This window comes from Barbus barbus (genome assembly GCF_936440315.1).
Source record: "Barbus barbus genome assembly, chromosome: 4".
Classification (NCBI taxonomy): Eukaryota; Metazoa; Chordata; class Actinopteri; order Cypriniformes; family Cyprinidae; genus Barbus; species Barbus barbus.
This window is the reverse complement of record NC_136732.1, coordinates 23,749,001-23,768,868: the sequence shown is the minus strand read 5'-3', so window position 1 is coordinate 23,768,868 and position 19,868 is coordinate 23,749,001. Positions and strand designations below refer to the sequence as shown.

Here is a 19,868-nt window from a genome sequence, read left to right as displayed (position 1 = left end):
GTTTATTGCTCAAAAAATGTAAATTGGCGTGACCATTAAAGGAAAAGTTCACCCAAAAATTAAAATTTGCTGAAAATTCGCTCACTCTCAGCTCATGCAAGATGTAAATGAGTTTGTTTCTTCATCGAGAAACATCACTTACGTCACTTGCTCACCAATGGATCCTCTGCAGTGAATGGGTGCCGTCAGAATGAGAGTCCAAACAGCTGATAAAAACATCACAATAATACACGAGTAATCTCCAGGCAATCAATTAATGTCTTGTGAAGCAAAAAGCTGCATGTTTGTAAGAATAAAAAACAGTAAGATGTTTAACATTAAATAATAGTATAAGAAAAAAGCAAAAAAGAAAACATATTTCCCAGAATATGAGCGTGCACATCTTAATAATTTAATTTGGAATGTTTTTGTATATTTATTTGAAGGAAAAAAAAAAGTCTTCAAAAATTGCGAATTATGAATGAATAAAAAAAATATCACGTTTTTTGGAAGTTGCACCACTTACAGTTTGTTTTTTGTTTTTTTTAGGTTTAATCATTCTGGGTTTGAGATCTGGCTAATTTACTCATCTCACAGACACTGTGCCCAATCATTTCCTTCAAATTTACACCTTATCTGCTTTTGGCACTTTAATAAATGGAGAGGTGCAGGTTGTAAGTGAGATGTAACCAGATGAGAAGTGATTTCAGCAGTGTGCTGGAAGCAAAGGGCGAGAGCTGGGCTCTCACACACACCGGCTAATAGCAGCAGAAATGCTGCTAGCCTGAGGGAGTTCTAGTAATGATATAAGGAAAGAGCCTGGAATCCATCATGCTTGGGGAAAATCAGAGACAGGATTCTCACTCAGACCACCTGCCCCCACACCAACACACACACACACATCCTGTTGAGGAGTTATTATAGCAGGACGATTTATGCCATCTGCTCACTCCCCATTGTTCTTCAGTGGGTTTCTTATTTGCATTGAAGGCATTTTTAGACTGTTTTTGTTCACAAGTCTGTAATATCTGACAACAAATAGTGCAGTCTGAGAATAGTGCAGTGGGTGTTTGTGGTTGAACAAAGTATGCGTTGGTTAGAAGAGGGTGTCAAAGGGGAGTCCAATCTGGAGTATGCGATGCTTTGAGAAAAAATAGTTAAATATGCTAATAATGTTTATGCCATTTACTACATACAAGTATCATGTACTCATAGAGCCTTTAGAGCTTTTATTTTAATTATACAACATTGAAATTCATGCATTTCAGCTGAAACCATATCTATGGCTAGCAGTGTCCTTTGTGTTTGTTTTGTCGCACTTTTAGGTTTGAGTCACTCAGTAATGGCAATAATGACATGGACAGGTACAAGGGAAAATGCTAGAGAAATAAATCATGACATGAATACCAAATTAGTGCTGGCATAGACATGCTGGCAGAGTCATTCTAGGTCTAGTTGAATGTAAAATAATTTAATATAAGTTTAATTAAATTTTTCAGGGGAGCTGCACACGTTTGCATGAGTTTGCAAAGATTAAAAAAAAGAAGAAAAAAATATAAATAAATAATCGTCTGCTTGGTGTTTTGTCTAATTTAGCCCTCATCCAATAACGACTTTGATATCCCTGGGTTTTGTGAGTGTTAAAACTGGCCTTGTGTTTTTCTTATCCTCCTCTTCTGTGTGGGTTTTTATTTATTTATTTCTCTTTTTTTATTAATTAACTAGAAAAGGAAAGTTGAGAAATCAAAACTGTTTCAAGGTTATATGCCTTATGTGGTTGAATGTCTTTCAGTGCATTTTGGCTGTTTCCTATATATTGTTGCTAGAGCTGGTTGTTAAGGTAATGACTCATGTTTCTGAGGTGTTCTGGGTGACAGAGGGATAGATGGACAAATGGATGAATATAGAGATGGACGATAGATAGACAGACAGACAGACAGACAGATAGATGGCTTTATGTGAATATATTCATGTAACAGTCTGAAAGAGTGTGAATATATTCATGTAACAGTCTGAAAAATAGCCTTTCTGCTGAAGCCATCAAGGAAAATAAGACACGTCATGCACATGGATGCCAGGTTAAGAAAAATAAGTAAAACAGCAGATATTTCTGTATTGTGAAGTGTGAAACTCTGTTTTGGTGAATGCATCTCTTAAAGGAATAGTTCACCCAAAAATAAATTCTGTAATTAATTACTCTACCCTCATGTCGTTCCAAACCTTTGTTCATCTTTGGAACACAAATTAAGATATTTTTGATGAAATCAGAGAGCTTTCTGACCCTGCATATACACAATGCAACTACCACATTCAAGTCCCAGAAAGGTAGTAAGGACATCGTTAAAACAGTCCACGTGACATCAGTGGCTCAACCGCAATGTTATGAAACTGAGAATCAGTTTTGCCCTTTTGCCACCTCATACATTTATAAGATTTTTAAACAAAATAACTTGAATTATTTATTTTCACACAAAATCTGTTGCTCCATTAATGTTCAAAACAACATATATATTTTTTTCTGCAATTATACATTTTAGGCGCAGTGAATAACACATTTTTTCTTAAGGTGGGCCTTTAGCCCCGTTGTACCCTACAGGTAATTTACCAAATTAAACACTCGTTTAATCTTTGTAATCTCTTTAGATGAAAATGTAGATGCCTGACAAAGGTTGTTGTTGTTGTGATCATAGACTGTGTATTGTGTGTAATCATGGATGTGATTACACTCAATACACAGAGCTTTTCCCTCACCATTGTAACGCGCTGCTTTTTCAAGGTTCTGTGAAAACATTTCTGCCTTTATTTTCCTTTTATGCCCTGAAGAAGATATCACAGGTTCATCAAGTTTGTCGAAATTATCCATCCTCGATCACTTTTAGTCAGCTTTGACGAATCTCCTCTCAGCTAGCACGTCTTTTCAAAGTGAAAGAAGCCTTGTCGTCTGACCTGAATACAGCGTGCTTATTCGCTAAAATGGACTTATCGGCTTCTGTTCAAAAACAACAAGGGTGCTTGTCAGCTTCTGCAGTAAAACGTGAACTCGCGATGCCTTGAAAGTGGACAATTCATAGCTTTCAGTCACATGACCGGCTCGAAGACTTGGAGGGCAAAACATCCATGGAACTGCTGCACAAGCGTGTCAATTTTTCATCTGTTTCCCAGCCGCAAATATTTAGATCGCCTCTCAAAAGAATAAAACAAAGGTATTTAATATCTGGAAACCCCGGTTATGTTTGTCCGTGGGCCAGGTTAAAACTTGTTGTAGCCTATGCTATATTCTGTTCATTAGTTTCAGTAACCCTGGTACTTTTCCATTCTGTATTAAATGCTGTTCTTGTATTCAAATTCAGAAGTGTGTGACAGTACTGTATAGTCAATACATTAATATATCGAAAACAGAAGAGGTTTTCCAAAAGTAGGGGAAATATCACACCTGAACTGTGTCTCATATAGCGGCTCTAACATAAGGAGTGGGGGTTGGATCCCTTGCTGACTGAGATGGACTGAGCAGCCCTAATGCTTGACAGTCTGCACACATGGTTCTGATGAGGTTGCTTAATGAAGCTGATCTGATGCTGTCTGGAGAAGAGAGCAAGCAGACTGGTTGCTGGGCTGTTATGACACAACACAGCAGTCTAATTAGGTAGACTACAATTCTGGAGGCTGCTTTGAAACATTTACTCAGATTCCACATTAGAAGCTACCATGAGACCAATTGAGTCAAAATTATTAATTTTATAGCCAAACTGGTACCAGTGAGCACACGTTTCATGTTTATTGCAGTAACAGCTGGAGTCAGGTATGTTTTAGATGACTTTACTCTTTGTTTTATACCAAAATGAGACCTGTGATTTATGAAAAAAGGGCATTTCAATACATAAGGTAATGAGAATACTTGAATCTCACAAAACCTGTCAACAATTTCCAGGACACAATTTATCTCCAAATCAACAAAATATAAGTATATATTTATTTATAAACACCATCAACAGGGGCCAGTCTTTTTTTTTTTTTTTTCATTAAATCAATCAAAAGTGACCGTAAGCACATTTTTGTTACAAACTATTTGTATTCAAGTTTTTCAAATCAAAGCTGTTTTCTTTTTATTTCTAATAATCAAAGAATTCTAATAATCAAAGAATCCTGAAAAAAAAAAACAATTATTATTATTTATTTATATATTTTACTATAAAATTTTGGAAATTTATAGAATCACTATTGAGACTAGTGGGGATGATAATTTGGGGATAAATGGTCATAAAAATATACAAATATCCCCACAACTTTAAATCTTAAATCAATCCATGAAATTTCATCACATTTTACTCTTATTGTTAATTATTCTGGTGTTTTCAACAAGTGGACCAAGACCAAAGCTTCACTGACGTGTGAATGTTTTCTGTGTGACGCTAGCAGGATGTTTTTGTAGTTTAGTTCAAATAAATGGCCTTTTTTTGTTTAACCGAGGAGGATAATTTGATGAAGCGGCAGCAAAATCCTTTATCTCATAAGATGAATTTGATTTAAAGTGGTCAAAAATATACACTTCACCTTTAAATGTTTCAAATCTTCAACAAGCAACATGAGAGAATTTTATTGATATGAAACTCTATTTGTAACATAAACTGTTGTTCTGCCTTGATTTTGTTTTTCTCACAGTTCAGCGGTGGGTGTGGGTTTCTATGGAAACAGCGAAACCAACGATGGCGTTTACCAGTTGACTTACTCCATTTATAATGCCAATCACACACTGGGTGGCATTGGCAGTCTGGTAAGAGTTTCACTTCCTTTACCTGTCACTCATCATGTTGTCCCATTTCATTAGAATAGCCTGAGGAACACTGTGATTAAAACAAAATCTGATTTTTTTCCTGTTACATTCTGCATGCTGAAAAACTAAGAGACGGAGCCTCAGGGGCTTTTCACTGCTGCTGGAGTGTGAGTGTATCATGTGATGAGCGGCACCCACACACACACACACAGACACAGAAACGCATAGATGCAGCACTGCTGCAGGCTTCATCTCTGCATGTTGAGAGCTGTAGTCATATTGTTCCTGTCCCCATTTTAACCTCCAGTTTGATTTATAGATAGATTAGAAACCTCTCCTGATGCAAACACATCCAGCTGGTGTGTGTGTATTCATGTGTGTAGGCAAAGGAAAACAGTAAGCGCAAAGAGAAGACTAGGATTATCTGTTCATCTGGAATTAAAGGGGAATAAACATCTATATAGCCTATGCATCTACGTTCTCTGCTTTAAATATCAGTGTCCTGCTGATCAAAGGATTTAGGATTTGAGAATTGTATTTAATTTTATATTCATGCTTTTAATTTAATTTAAAATTGCATGTAATTTAACATTTTTTAAATTCTAATTAATTATGTAATATAAATATAATTTAACTATTTAATTTTATTTTATTAAATGCAGTTAAATCAAAGTTTTCTGACCAGGAGAAACAACACAAAGTTAAATAGGCTATGTTCAAAACAGATAGTATGCCATCTCATAATGCCTTACTCATAAAGTAGTTTGTGTTGCTGAGCCTTGTATTGATTGTTTACAATTTACAGTGAAATCATGGTATAAAATTAAGCGGCACTGTGATTTTAATGCACTTTTTATTTATACCATTATGTTTTCCGAAAAGCATACCAGTTAGATTAGTTTCACAGTTGTGTAGTTTCACAACAGTAAGTTCGCTTTTAATAAATCCAATTAAAAATCTGTCATTTAACAATTTGTTTGCATCATCACTTGCAAATGTTCATGGAAGCCTCTGCATGGAATTTTGCACGAGTCTTTAAAAATGCTGAAATTTAGTTTTTTTTTCAAATTTAAGGTAATTAAAAAGTCTTAAATAAATAGGCTTAATTATTATTTGAAGAGGTCCTAAATTTGTGGACAGAAAACCAGGAATCACGATATGGCTGAATGTGTGAGGGTTAAACGTCAAAAGACTATGATTTAATAAAATAAATATGAGCGCAGTGTGTTTCAAAGTTAACAACATGGTGCTTATGCACGTTTTGGGTAAAAAAAAGCTAATGTGCATTCAAAAAAGTAAACAATTAGAATAATAAGGTGTCTAGAAAATGACATATAATCATATCATATTCATAATTTTGACTCATGGCTGAAATGTTAGGTTTTTATAAAACCTGTATTTGCCAAAATAGTTTTGCAGTTTAGGATGTTACTGTAAACAATGACCCCCAAAATACAATAATAATTTTAATATTGTATTTTGGGGTCAATGTTTAAGTCTTTTTTAAAATTAGATGTGCATGTCATAAGAAGGCTTAATTTGATTTTAAAAGCCTTAAAGATGCACTGATTAGTATACAGTGTATTGTTTTATTGTTGAATATTGATCAAAAATTATTAAATGTTTTGAAGGATACAATGATTTGGGAAAAATATGACTTTTCCACTAGATTTGTATTGTATTTTACTTAGTTTTTTGGGTTTTCTATAGGTTGCCATTGCTATTTGGTTGAAATGATAGTTCCTTGAATTAAAAACATACACCTTTTTACTCGTTTAAAAGCAAGTGCATAAATATTGCAATATTTATTGATTATTGACGACTGTATGCTGTGCAAGTACTGCATTTCATTCTGAACATAGGGTTTGAAACATTTATCAGTGCATATTTTCACTGTTTCAAGTCACTGATTCAAGCATACTAAGCAGTAAAGATTATATACTTCATGTTATGTAGAAGTATGCTGATCCTGGACAGACTTCACATTTTTATTAACAAAAAAGGCAGTGTTTTTTTTTTTTTTGTCTAATCTCTGTCTTTGTTGTAATCGATGTGGATTACGTGACGACAAGATCTTTCCTTTCCCATTGAAACGTCTGAGCATCACCATCTATGCACTGAACACTGTTATATTTAAAACAGCCCACAAACAGTGTTTCCAGCAGTTTGTCTTGGATTTGCGGGCGGTGTATTTCAGCATATGGCAGGTTGAGTGTGACAAACGAAGCATTTTGCTGGCTGGCTGGCAGAACATTTCTCCTCATACAGCCCAGATGTTCATTACCTGCTGGCAATGTGGTGACAACCTCTGTTCTTCTAATACACTGCCTCCAAGAGCTTCCTGCTGTCACTCTCACTCTCTGCCAGTGTATCTTTGGCTCACTGGCCCACAATGCATTGCTTCACAGTCGAGTGAACATATCTAAATATGCTGTCTAGAACAGCTTTTTCACTATTTGCTCTAACTAAAACAACATTCAGAATGTGAGAACAACAAACAGCCATTGGCTTCACTGCAACTGCTTAAATCCAATTTCAGCTTTAGTGGAAGATTCTCTCTTAAAATTGAAAGGCAAAGAAGACAGTGTCTGAAGGCCAAGCTTGATTGCACAACTGAATTCATGAATGTTGAAGTGATTGGGAGAGTGTGGAGGACGTTTTTGAGCTTCCAGGCTTTTTAAACGCCTCCTGCCTGTAGTTGCATGCCAGAAAATAGCTGTTGCAACTGTGAGTAAATGGGTATAGTGATTGATTGCCGTTTTGCATGCTTCTAACTCTATTTCATGCAGTATCCACACCTTCTACAAGGGATGTGAATCTAATGTATGAATGTTAGTCCTTTTGAATATTTATCTTTATAAATCTTAATAATGCTTCTGCTATATCAAAATGAGTTATAGAGTTATGAGTTATAGAGCTATTATTCAAAAGAGCCACATATTGCAATTCACTGTAACGAAAGCAGAATGAACTATTATTGCCAAGAATGAGAGCGGTTTACCAGAAATGCCACATGATGGCCTTTAAAAAGAGGGAAAGAAGAGGTCAGATGACTGGATTCAACTAATTTTATTTATTTTATTTTTTTCAGTTGATCTACTGTGCTGATTAAGTATATAAATGATTTGATGTCTCATAACAAATTTAAAACGGATACAGACTATGTGCCATTAGTGTAGCTTACTCTGGCTGGATAAGATTATATGAAATTGGTAACCAATTACAATAAAATTGCAACATTGTTATATAAAGGTTGTACGCAAAAACTTTTAATGCTAACAAAAGCTTTTTTCACAATTGGTTTGTCTCTGTGGTACGAACCTTTGAGGGTTGTGCAGCATTTGGTGTTTACAGGCTTTACGGACAGGTCGATACGTGGCTAGAGCTCTGACATCGACTCAAGCCTGCAATAGAGGCTCTAGTGTTTTAAAGAAATAAGCACAGAATATTTCATAGTCATAACTAGGCAGGCAGATAGCAGTAATATTTAGTGGTGACCTGACAAAATCCTCCTGAAAGCATTATTGATTCTCTACCAGTTTCAGTGAATCTGTCAAAAACCGAGATCGGGACTAATGAAGCTCACTGAAAACTGGTTTGTTACTTTCTGGGCAAGTTTTAAGCCTAGAGGTCTACCTTAACATTAACAATGGATGGTCTGCCAAAACAAATCAGCTTCCTTCCTGCGATTATATAAAAGTTTATTACAATTTTATAAGTTTATAATTACATTTTATTTTGAGAAAATTGTTTAGCTAGTACCCTCCTTTAATCATAACATAACATTAAAAAAATAATAATACACGGTCACATTTTCCTTTCAAAATTCTCGCATGTGAAATCCAAGAAATTGAGGACAAAAACGTTTCCCCATGCAGATTTTGCAACTGGTTCAAGCTGCTCACACGAATTTCATCACATTGAAAAAAACGCTTGTCTTGAAGTAGCACTGCATGATTAATTAGTAAAAGATCTCAATCTAGATTCAAACACTCAAGCTAAATCATTTCTCAATGACAACGATTGGTCTATATCTTTGAAAAAGTCTTACTGGAACATTCAAATTTACGTTCGCACTGCTGCTGACACAGAGAGAGCATTTACCATGTTTAGGTACTACACAGTATTATTTCTGTCTTAAAATCAGAACAACTTCAAACTACTGGGATGAAGGTTTATAATTCAGATATAAACATGGAGGTCTATGGTAGAGATCAAAATAGCAAATCATCTTTTAAATGTCATTGGCGCTTCAAGTAATGTTTGTGTTACATTGTAGGTGGCGACAAGTGACTTTTTGACAAATTTATTTGTCATTGAATCATTCATTCAAGAGATTTGTTCAAAAAAATGCTGATTTGTCCAGTAAACGAAACAAGTGAAGTATTTATGAGTGAGTCACTGAATCATTTATTCAAATCAATTTTTCATAATTTTAATATTAAAAATTGGTTTATTAAATAAATTATATTTTATATATAAAAAATATTAACAATAAAAAATAAATTAACCTTTTTAAACTGACTGCAGCAATTAATATTTTGTCACAGACTTTTGTAAATTATGCATTAATTTGTTCGGAATCGTGGGAGAATCATGATCTCTTATTTGAGAAAAAAATGTTATTTTCAATTTGTCCAGAATCGTGCAGCTCTATCTTGAAGTGATTTCTGTGTAAGATATGCTTTATTAATTGCAAAATTATTGACAATGTGCCCTTATTGCTTTTGAAACCGCAAATGTTAAAATGTATATATTTTTTTTTCCTTAAAGAATTTCTCTGCTTTTTGTCACTCTCTCCACTTACTTTACTCCTCTGGCAATCCCGTGCCCCTGTGCATGCCTCCTGCTCCCATAAAGAATTAATTGGAAATAGCTACTCGTCTCCGTGCCAGTTGGCCAGGTAGCCATTATTAGCCTTCTAATGGTGATCAGCATTTTTCTTGTCTATTCTCAGGTTGGAAACTCATTGGGTAGTATGCAGGTCGGGCTGAAAGAACACCTGGAGCGGTTGGATGAGATATTTTCTCCACGGGGAGACTACACCCAAACCTTGCGCTTCATGCAGCAGATGGCCAACAACATTATCCAGCAGCTGACAACCATGCCAGACACAAGGAAGTTGCAAGTGGATTTGGCAGCCATCGCGGATAAAACTTCATTCATAGAGTACTACAGGTAAGCTTTGGACAGGTGGGGTAATGATGGCTTATTTACTGCACTCTGTGCTCTTAAGTGCTCTGTGCAAGAACATGTCCTATGTCTCTTCAGAGGTCAGAGACTGGACGGCTATATGTACTCTAGAGACTGCTGATGTAGACTTTGGTCAGAAATGTGTCAGAATGTTTCAGAAGCCTCGTTCTTCAATCAGGTGACCCTATTTTTTAGACTTCTGACTCTACTTTTCAAACTTGTGACCCAATTATCTATAAATCTAGCTCTACTCCTCAAATATGTGACCTTGTATTCCAAACTTCTGTCCCTACTCCTCAAACATGTGACCCTATTTTCCAAAGTCTAACTCTACCCCTCAAACATATGGCCCTATTTTTCACATTTCAGACCCTTCTCCTCAAACATGTCACCCTATTTTTCTAATTGCTGACCCTACTTCTCATATATGTCACCCTATTTTCCAAATTTCTGACCCTTCTCCTCAAACTTGTGATCCCATTTTTTTCAAACATCTCACCCTACTTTATTTCCCAAATTTCAGACCCTTCTTCTCAAATATTTGTCCCTATTTCCAAACTTCTAACTCTACTCTACTACTTCTAACTCTACTCCTCAAACGTGTGATTTTTTTTAATTTATTTTTTTCACTGTATTTTCCAGATGTTTAACCTTGCTTCTTAAACATGTGACTGTATTTTCCAAACTTCTGGCCCTACTCATCAAACATGTTGCCCCACTCTACTTCTCAAACATCTGATCCTGTTTTCAAATTTCTGACCGATCTCCTTAAATCTTCTCTATATTTCTCAAACTTCTGGCCTTACTCCTCAAATATGCGAGCCTAGTTCTCTTGCCCTACTCTTTAAACATGTGACCCTATTTTTCAAACTTCTAGTCCTACTCCTCAAGCATGTAACCCTTTTTTTTTCTAAAATTCTGGACATACTCCTAAAATATATGTCCCCATTTTTTAAACTCTTGCTCTAAATCTCATAATTATGGCCCTACATCTCAAACATGTTGACCTGCCTCTCCCCACCCCCCACCCTACTACCCCTACCAAAATCAAGTTGTTTTAATGGGCCACTGCCTTAAAGGTGCCAGCTTTGGCCTACTTGTTTATCTTTACTGACACCACTACTGGATCTCATGTGGACTAGGTTACTTGTGCCCTTTTGGAGCTGTTAGTCTTGTTAAATTGATTTGTATTAGAGGTAGAGATTTTTGGCATTTTTTTATTAATCGGCATCTGCCGATTGTGCTGCAAATTACAGGCGTGTCTGCAAGCAACACGTGATGCTGCCTCGTGCAGCAAGCAGATTACCATTCCACAGGCACAACGGATAACCCTGTGATGTCCCCCTCTGCCTGCTAACTTTTTGAAGAGAGAACTACCTGGTAGAGCTGTGCAATTAATCGAAATCGAATAGCAATCACGATTTGAGACGTTGCGATTTGATCCAGAGCATATGCACGACTGCCTTGAGTATATATATATACAGTTGTGTTCAAAATTATTCAACCCCCCAATGCTGTAAATGGTTTTAGGGAATTTAGTGTACATTTGTAATTGTATTCAGAATTAAATCCTACAAGGACTTCTTAAAGAACCATATGCAACTAAAATGACATCAATTGGTTTTGTAATACAGTAGTAAATGTTTCTTTTGTGAATTCTTCATTGACACAATTATTCAACCCCTTAAAGACTACCACTCTGAAGAACAGAGGTTCATTGAAGTGTTTTCAATCAGGTATTGAAAACACCTGTGGATGTCAGGGAGCAGCAATAAAGCCTAATAAGCACCAATTAGGCAGCTTTAAAATGACTGTGATACTCAGCTCCTTCTAGACATTTACTGGTGTGGTTACAAACATGGTGAAGTCAAGAGAATGGTCCAGGAAGACAAGAGAAGAGGTGATTACTCTTCACAGAAAGGGCAATGGCTATAAGAAGATTGCAAAGATGTTAAACATACCAAGAGACACCATAGGAAGCATCATTCGCAAATTCAAGGCAAAGGGCACAGTTGAAACGCTACCTGGTCGTGGCAGAAAGAAGATGCTGACTTCGACTGCTGTGCGCTACCTGAAGCGTAGAGTGGAGAAAAGTCCCTGTGTGACTGCTGAGGAACTGAGAAAAGATTTGTCAGATGTAGGTACTGAAGTTTCTGCTCAGACAATACGGCGCACCCTGCGTAATGAAGGCCTCCATGGCAGAACTCCCAGGCGCACCCCCTTGCTGTCTCCAAAGAATAAGAAGAGTCGACTGCAGTATGCCAAAAGTCATGTGGACAAACCACAGAAGTTTTGGGATAGTGTTCTGTGGACTGATGAAACAAAATTAGAACTGTTTGGGCCCATGGATCAACGCTATGTTTGGAGGAGGAAGAACAAGGCCTATGAAGAAAAGAACACCTTGCCTACTGTGAAGCATCGCGGGGGGTCAATCATGCTTTGGGGCTGTTTTGCTTCTGCAGGTACTGGGAAGCTTCAGCGTGTGCAAGGTACCATGAATTCTCTTCAGTACCAGGAAATATTGGATGACAATGTGATGCAGTCCGTCACAAACCTGAGGCTTGGGAGACGTTGGACCTTTCAACAGGACAATGATCCCAAGCATACCTCCAAGTCCACTAGAGCATGGTTGCAGATTAAAGGCTGGAACATTTTGAAGTGGCCATCGCAGTCACCAGACTTAAATCCGATTGAGAACCTCTGGTGGGACTTAAAGAAAGCAGTTGCAGTGCGCAAGCCTAAGAATGTGACTGAACTGGAGGCTTTAGCCCATGATGAATGGGCGAAGATACCCGTAGATCGCTGCAAGACACTTGTGTCAAGCTATGCTTCACGTTTAAAAGCTGTTATAACTGTAAATGTTATAACAGTTATGTTATAACAGGATGTTATGTTATAAATGTTATAACAGGATGTTGTACTAAGTACTAAGATTGAATGTCACTTGGGGGTTGAATAAAACTGATAATAATGTGAGCACAGAAAAGACATTTGTGGTTATTTCATTATAAATGGTATGTTATATTTGTCTGACCTACACGTGCCTCTTTGATTTAATTGTAAGCAGGATGACTGAATGATCAAAATCAATGTCAAACCGGCCAAAACAATCAATTTCAGTGGGGGTTGAATAATTTTGAACACAACTGTGTGTATATATATATATATATATATATATATATATATATATATATATATATATATATATATATATACACACACACAGTGAGGTCAATAAGTATTTGATCACCCTGTGATTTTGCAAGTTCTCTTACTTAGAAATCATGGAGGGGTCTACAATTTTCAGCATAGGTGCATTTCCACTGTGAGAGACTGAATCTAAAAATAAAAATCCGGAAATCACATTGTATGATTTTTTTAACAATTTATTTGTGAATTACTGTGTCAAATAAGTATTTGATCACTTGCTTATCCGCTAGATTTCTGACCCTCAAAGATCTGTTATTTTGCTTTTAAATAGTCCAGCTACACTCTGCTCATGATTCTAAATTAGTAGCACCTATTTAAGGTCGCTAGCTGTCATAAAGACACCTGTGCACCCCACAATCAGCCAAAGTCTAAGTAGCAACATGGGCAAAACCAAAGAGCTGTCACAAGAGACAAAATTGTAGACCTTCACAAAGCTGGAAAGGGGTACGGGGCAATTGCCAAGCAGCTTGGTGAAAAAAGAACAACTGTTGGAGCAATTGTCAGAAAATGGAAGAGGCTAATGATGACTGTTAATGTCCCTCGGACTGGGGCCCCACGGAAGATCTCTCCTCGTGGGGTATCAATGATGCTAAGAATGGTGAAGAATCAGCCCAGAACTACACGAGAGGAGCTGGTCAATGCCGTGAAGAGAGCTGGGACCATCGTTTCCTAGGCTACTATCAGTAATACACTAAGACGTCATGGTTTAAAATCTTGCATCGCACGGAAGGTTCCCCTGCATAAGTCAGCCCATGTCCAGGCCCGTCTGAAGTTTGCCAGGGACCATCTGGATGATCCAGAGGAGTCATGGGAGAAAGTCCTGTGGTCAGATGAGACCAAAGTAGAACTTTTTGGTCTTAACTCCATTCGCCGTGTTTGGAGGAAGAAGAATGATGAGTATCATCCCAATAATACCATACCTACAGTGAAGCATGGGGCTGGAAGCATCATGCTCTGGGGGTGTTTTTCTGCACAGGGGACAGGACGACTGCACTGTATTAAGGAGAGGATGAACGGGGCCATGTATTGTGACATATTGGGCAAAACCTCCTTCCCTCAGTCAGAGCATTAAAGATGGGTCATGGCTGGGTCTTCCAACATGACAATGACCCAAAGCACACAGCAAGGAAAACCAAGGAGTGGCTCCATAAGAAGCATATCAAAATCCAATAGAAAATCTTTGGAGGGAGCTGAAACAGCCCCGAAACCTGACAGATCTAGAGAAGATCTGTATGGAGGAGTGGGCCAAAATCCCTCCTGCAGTGTGTGCAAACCTGGTGAAGAACTACAGGAACCGTTTGACCCCTGTAATTGTTAACAAAGGCTTCTGTACCAAATATAAAAATTTTTTGACTCAAGTGATCAAATACTTATTTGACACAGTAATTCACAAATAAATTGTTAAAAAATCATACAATGTGATTTCCGGATTTTTATTTTTAGATTCTGTCTCTCACAGTGGAAATGCACCTATGCTGAAAATTGTAGACCCCTCCATGATTTCTAAGTAAGAGAACTTGCAAAATCACAGGGTGATCAAATACTTATTTATAATACACTGTATATATATTAGGGATGCTCCGATCGATCGGCCGGAGATCGGTATCGGCCGATATTCACATTTTATGACTCGATCGGAACTCATACATTTGGCCGATCTCACGAACCGATCGCAATTTGATGACGTCAACGCGTGACGACGTATATGGCTTTACTCCTTTTAAACTTGATCTGGAATGTCACTGTTTTTGTCACTGCAACTTCCCGATCAGGCGAACACACACGAATGAAATCATCTGTCTAATGAAAAAAATTATTTTAGAAAAATGTAGTTAATATTGCATCATTTGTGATTTATTTTATCCACCCGCGACCCACCCGCAAATAATCAGAATACATTTTTTATTACCCGACCCGCTTATTATTATTATTATTATTATTATTATTATTTTCCTCTTCAGTCTTATATTGAACAGTATTAACCTTATAAGTTACATCAGACTTCTCCATATTGGTGTTTAAATATATATAAATGTACTTATAGATTAATGATGCTAAATGATAGATAAATAGTAAGAAAAATAACTATATTTGCAGCATTGGTTTTTTTTGCTGCTGTATTTTAGTGAAAGTAATCTATAATTTTGCCTCTCGCCATGTTTCTGTCGTTGTTAAAATAACTACGGCAGCTCTTGAACTTGGTGCCGACGCACGTCGGGAGAGAGAGAGAAAGCGCACGGAGTTGAAAGGGCTCGAATAAAGAGTGTTTAGCTTTAGATAAAAATACTAGAGTATATAGCGCAGAAAGATATTTACCATAAACGACCCTGAGCGCTTGTTATGTGAATCTCTCCGCTGTTGACATGCTGCTCACTTAAAATGGTGCTGCTGTTACGGCTCGCGGTCCGGATGGATGGCAGGGTGCGGATGAGGTCCGCCTTTTGAAAATCAGTTATATAAGTATTTAAGGATAAAAGACTCGAGTTGCTTTTAAATATTCACAAGTCCTTTTCCTCGAGTCGAGTAAAGTCTGGAGTCATTTCAGGTCAAGTCAAGTCTGAAGGCTATAAACATGCGACTCGAGTCCTAGCCAATCTCTGCCTTGGGTTGCATCAGAAACATTTTCTTTGCATTTATTTTTGTCTTATATTGAGTATCCTGATACACATGTTATGCATAAACACCATTTTAAAGGAATATTAAAATTCACTGTATAAGGAATAATTTTTTTGATTATTTATATAACATATGTTATATAAAGCTTGAAGCATCAGAATCGGCATCGGTATCGGCCGATCACCATGACAAGAAATCGGTACTCTGTATCGGCTGCAAAAATCATGATCGGAGCATCCCTAATATATATATATATATATATACCCATATGAGAAGCATTCAAAGACACGGGTTGTGTGTGCGGTCTTCTGAATTAGCGAACATGCAATATATATATATATATATATATATATATACCCATATACCCACTGCAAGTTGCATGTAATGACAGTGTGCGGCTCGTCCTTGAGACGCGGGAGATGAGCAGCGTGGGGCAGAGCGGAGCGAGTATGAGAAGCATTCAGAGACACGGGTTGTGTGTGCGGTCTTCTGAATTAGCGAACATGCAGTATATATATAGTGACGAGCCGCACACTGTCATTACATGCAACTTGCAGTGCATGTATTGACGAGTAACTAGTGTTTCAAGCAGCTAAAGGACTCTGCTATTGAGCAGCAACTGTCAAACGTCTCTTCATCCATTACTCTTAGGCAAATCTAATCGCGCAAGCTCTGGACTCCCTCCCTTGATTTATCATACACCTTTGTGTCCATATATTTCTCTCCCTCCCTCTCTCTCTCTGTCTCAAGATATGTGGGCATTTTTAAGTCCTCATGGTGTAGGATTACTGATCGGATTGTGGCTTGCCAGGCATTCCAGGAGCACACCAAACCATGTAGACCTTGAATCAATGCAGTACAGAAATTACAGTAAAACACTTGTTTTTACACATGGTTTCAATGATCTAACATTAGTTAGAAAACAGTGCCCTACTACTTAGGTCATTTTGTGAATCTTTTGTTGATATTTTATGCGTTCATAGTACATACAAAGTTTTATGGGATCAAACGATATGCTTGATTACTAGAAATAACACCTTCTCTGAGTGAACTGTTTGGCCGATTGTCTGTTCTCACATACTAGGCAGGAGCTCATGAAATTCTTATGTGTATATGGTCTGTTCAATTATTAATCGTTTGTATGGAAAAAATACAGTGGAAGATGCAAGAATAATTTGAGTGCTATAAACACCCACTTTTAAAGTACTTAGAGACACATCTAAATCACACAGTAGATGAATATTAAAATCAGCACTGATTTTGTAAAAAAAAAAAAAAAAAAGCCCAGGGCTCGCAAAATCGCTAGCCCGATATCCCGGGGCTATTGCGTCTTCCAGTTGGGCTACCAAAATGTATCACTGTCCTGCCCGACAGGCTACCTTAAATACAGGGTTCCCACGCAATGTTCCCTCTAAACTGAACGTGCACGCGACCGCGCAGAAGAAATAATGTGCCTCGCACAAACAAAAATGAGTTGGGAAGACATTTGATTGAATGCCGCTAGTAAAAGGAAAATAATAGCAATGCTCGGGCAAACCGCTATAGAGCTGATGTCACCACAGAGTTAGTTAGAGCCGGTGAATGCGGTTTACAGGTTTCATAGAAAGAGAACGATGTGCACCAAATGAGTTGCTGTAGAAACTGAATACTTCAATGGTTGAAGTGCGCTCAACACGAGAGCCAACGCAAATGCAATGACATCTGAAATAAAACGTCCTCGTATTAAAGAAGAGTGGCTTGATTAAGTGCTGGAAATAGCGGAGGATGGGCAAAGAACGGTAACACAACTCTGAAATATGTACACAAGTATATTGTACAAACTGTGCTTCATAATGATGTTTAGACAGCTATAGAAGAATTCATATGTTTGTTTTTTATATATTTAACTTGCAGATCTCAGCTTAAGTTTAGCTTCAGTTTGTATTCTATTCTATTCTATCAGTTTAAATAGTTTGTTTTGATAATATATTATGTTAGGGCTATATTATAAACCTGATAAATAATTGACCTTGTTTTTGAGTCTTTGACTTTGAGTCTCTTGCTCATCAAGGCTGTATTCATTTCAAAAATACAGAAAAAAACAGTGATATAGTGAAATATTATTGCAATTTCTAATATTGGTTTCCTATTTTAATACCTATACTTTAAAATAGCATTTATTCCTGTGATGCGCAGCTGAATTTTCAGCATCATTACGCCAGCAGTGTCCCATGATCCTTCAGAAATCATTCTAATATGCTGATTTATTATCAGTGTTGAAACTGTTGTGCTGCTTCATATTTATTTGGAACCTGTGTTTCTTTTTTCTTTGATTCTTGGATTAATAAAAAGTATAAAAGAACAGCATTTATTCAAAATAGAAATATTTTCTAACAATATAAGTATTTTCTATCAATTTTATCCATTTAACACATCCTTGCTGAATAAAGTTTATTTAACTTTCTTTAAACTTTTTTAAAGTATCTTTAAAAAAGAAATAAAAACAATTCTGACCCCAAAATATTTAAGTTTATATTGTAACACAAAATCTCTATTTTGACTAAACACTGTTCTTTTTAACTTTTTTTATATTTTAAAAATATCACAGGTCCCGAAAAATACAGTATATAAAAAAAAGAAAACAAAAAAGCAGTACAACTGTTTCCAACATTGATTAAAAATCAGCATATTAGAATGATTTCTAAAGGATCTTGTGACACTGAAAATACTGCTTTGCTTCACAGGAATTAATTACATTTTAAAATATATTAAAATAGAAAACATTTATTTTAAATTGCAATAATATTTCACAATATTATTTTGTGAAATAATATTCAGTATTTTTATCAAATAGATACAGCCTTGATGAGCATAAGAAACCTCTTTAAAAAAAACTTTATTGATCCAAACTTTTGAACTGCAGTGTATTTTACAGTAAAAATGTTTTCTCTTGTAACCTAAAATTTACATCATTTAGTTACATCAAGGGTCAAATCAAATATAAATAGTGCATTAAAGTTAAAAGTTACACACTTTTTTGTGTGGATGCTGTACAGGTCTGGTATAAAGAATGCTTTTGCTTAGGTGACCGAAATGTCCGCCCAATAAAGAAAAGTTTTGCTCAGCAAGAAAAAAAATTAGAGGGAACATTGCTCCCACGGGTCCTTAAATTTCATAAAACTAATCTGAAGAGTTTTTAAGGCCTTAGACAGTTTTAAATACGTTAAATGATATAAGAAAAAAAAATTCAAATTGCCTTAAATAGATTTTTAAGAATTCTGCAGATACCTTGAAAAATAAAATTAAATAGTAAAATAAAACTCTTTCCTTGATATTCATTGATATTTGTGTATTGAAAATGTTTTTGATTGACATTTATGGTCTTTATTTTATTTGGGCTAGTTAAATTAATTTTCGGGCTACCAAAATCTGAAGAGTACCTGCCCGAAGGGCTACCAGGGATTTTGAAATTTTGCGAGCCCTGAGCATAACATTATTTGCTTAGAAAAGTAGACATATTATGTTTGTATGTTTGTTTTTTATATTATTAAAAATAACGTGCCTACAGTTGACATGAATCTATTTTGATTAAGATGCATGGTTAAGAGCATTATGTTTTTATCATAGTCCTTACATTAAATTAGATTTTATATATATATATATTAGGGATGCACAATATTATCGGACTGATATCAGAATCGGCCGATAATGGCTTTAAATGTAAATATCGGCCTGATATGAAAAACTATGCCGATGTGTCTTTGTCTTGCCGATAAGAGGAACGGTTTAACACACTTGTGCTCAGGGTGTGCTAGCGGTTAGATCACGTCAGCAGTGTGGCTCATTCTTGAAGCAAAGTTTTGTCTGAATGACGATTAGATTGACTGACTGTTTTGGATCGCTGCATTTAATCTGTGAAAGCACCTACAGAATGACGCGTTCGGTGTGTGATAGAGTGAACAGTAATAGCACGTGCAGCGGCAGCAGTAACGGCCTCCCCCAGGTCCTAAAGCCCGTTCAGTAAGGAGTTTTAATCTGTAGGGGCGCTGTTGGCCTACTTCTAATTAAATTAAAACTAAAAAAGCCTACACAAAAAACATTTAGACTGTTTCTGATTAAA

At 36.5% G+C, this 19,868-nt stretch overlaps 1 protein-coding gene across 1 annotated transcript in view; it reads left to right on the top strand.

The window, feature by feature from the left end:
• Positions 1-19,868, top strand: part of LOC306869083 (protein tweety homolog 2-like) — a 54,488-nt gene that overhangs the window by 19,465 nt on the left and 15,155 nt on the right. The window contains exons 3-4 of the mRNA XM_079415678.1: positions 4,639-4,750; positions 9,708-9,928. Coding sequence (XP_079271804.1) covers positions 4,639-4,750; positions 9,708-9,928 — 333 coding nt within the window. The remainder of the gene's footprint in view (positions 1-4,638; positions 4,751-9,707; positions 9,929-19,868) is intronic.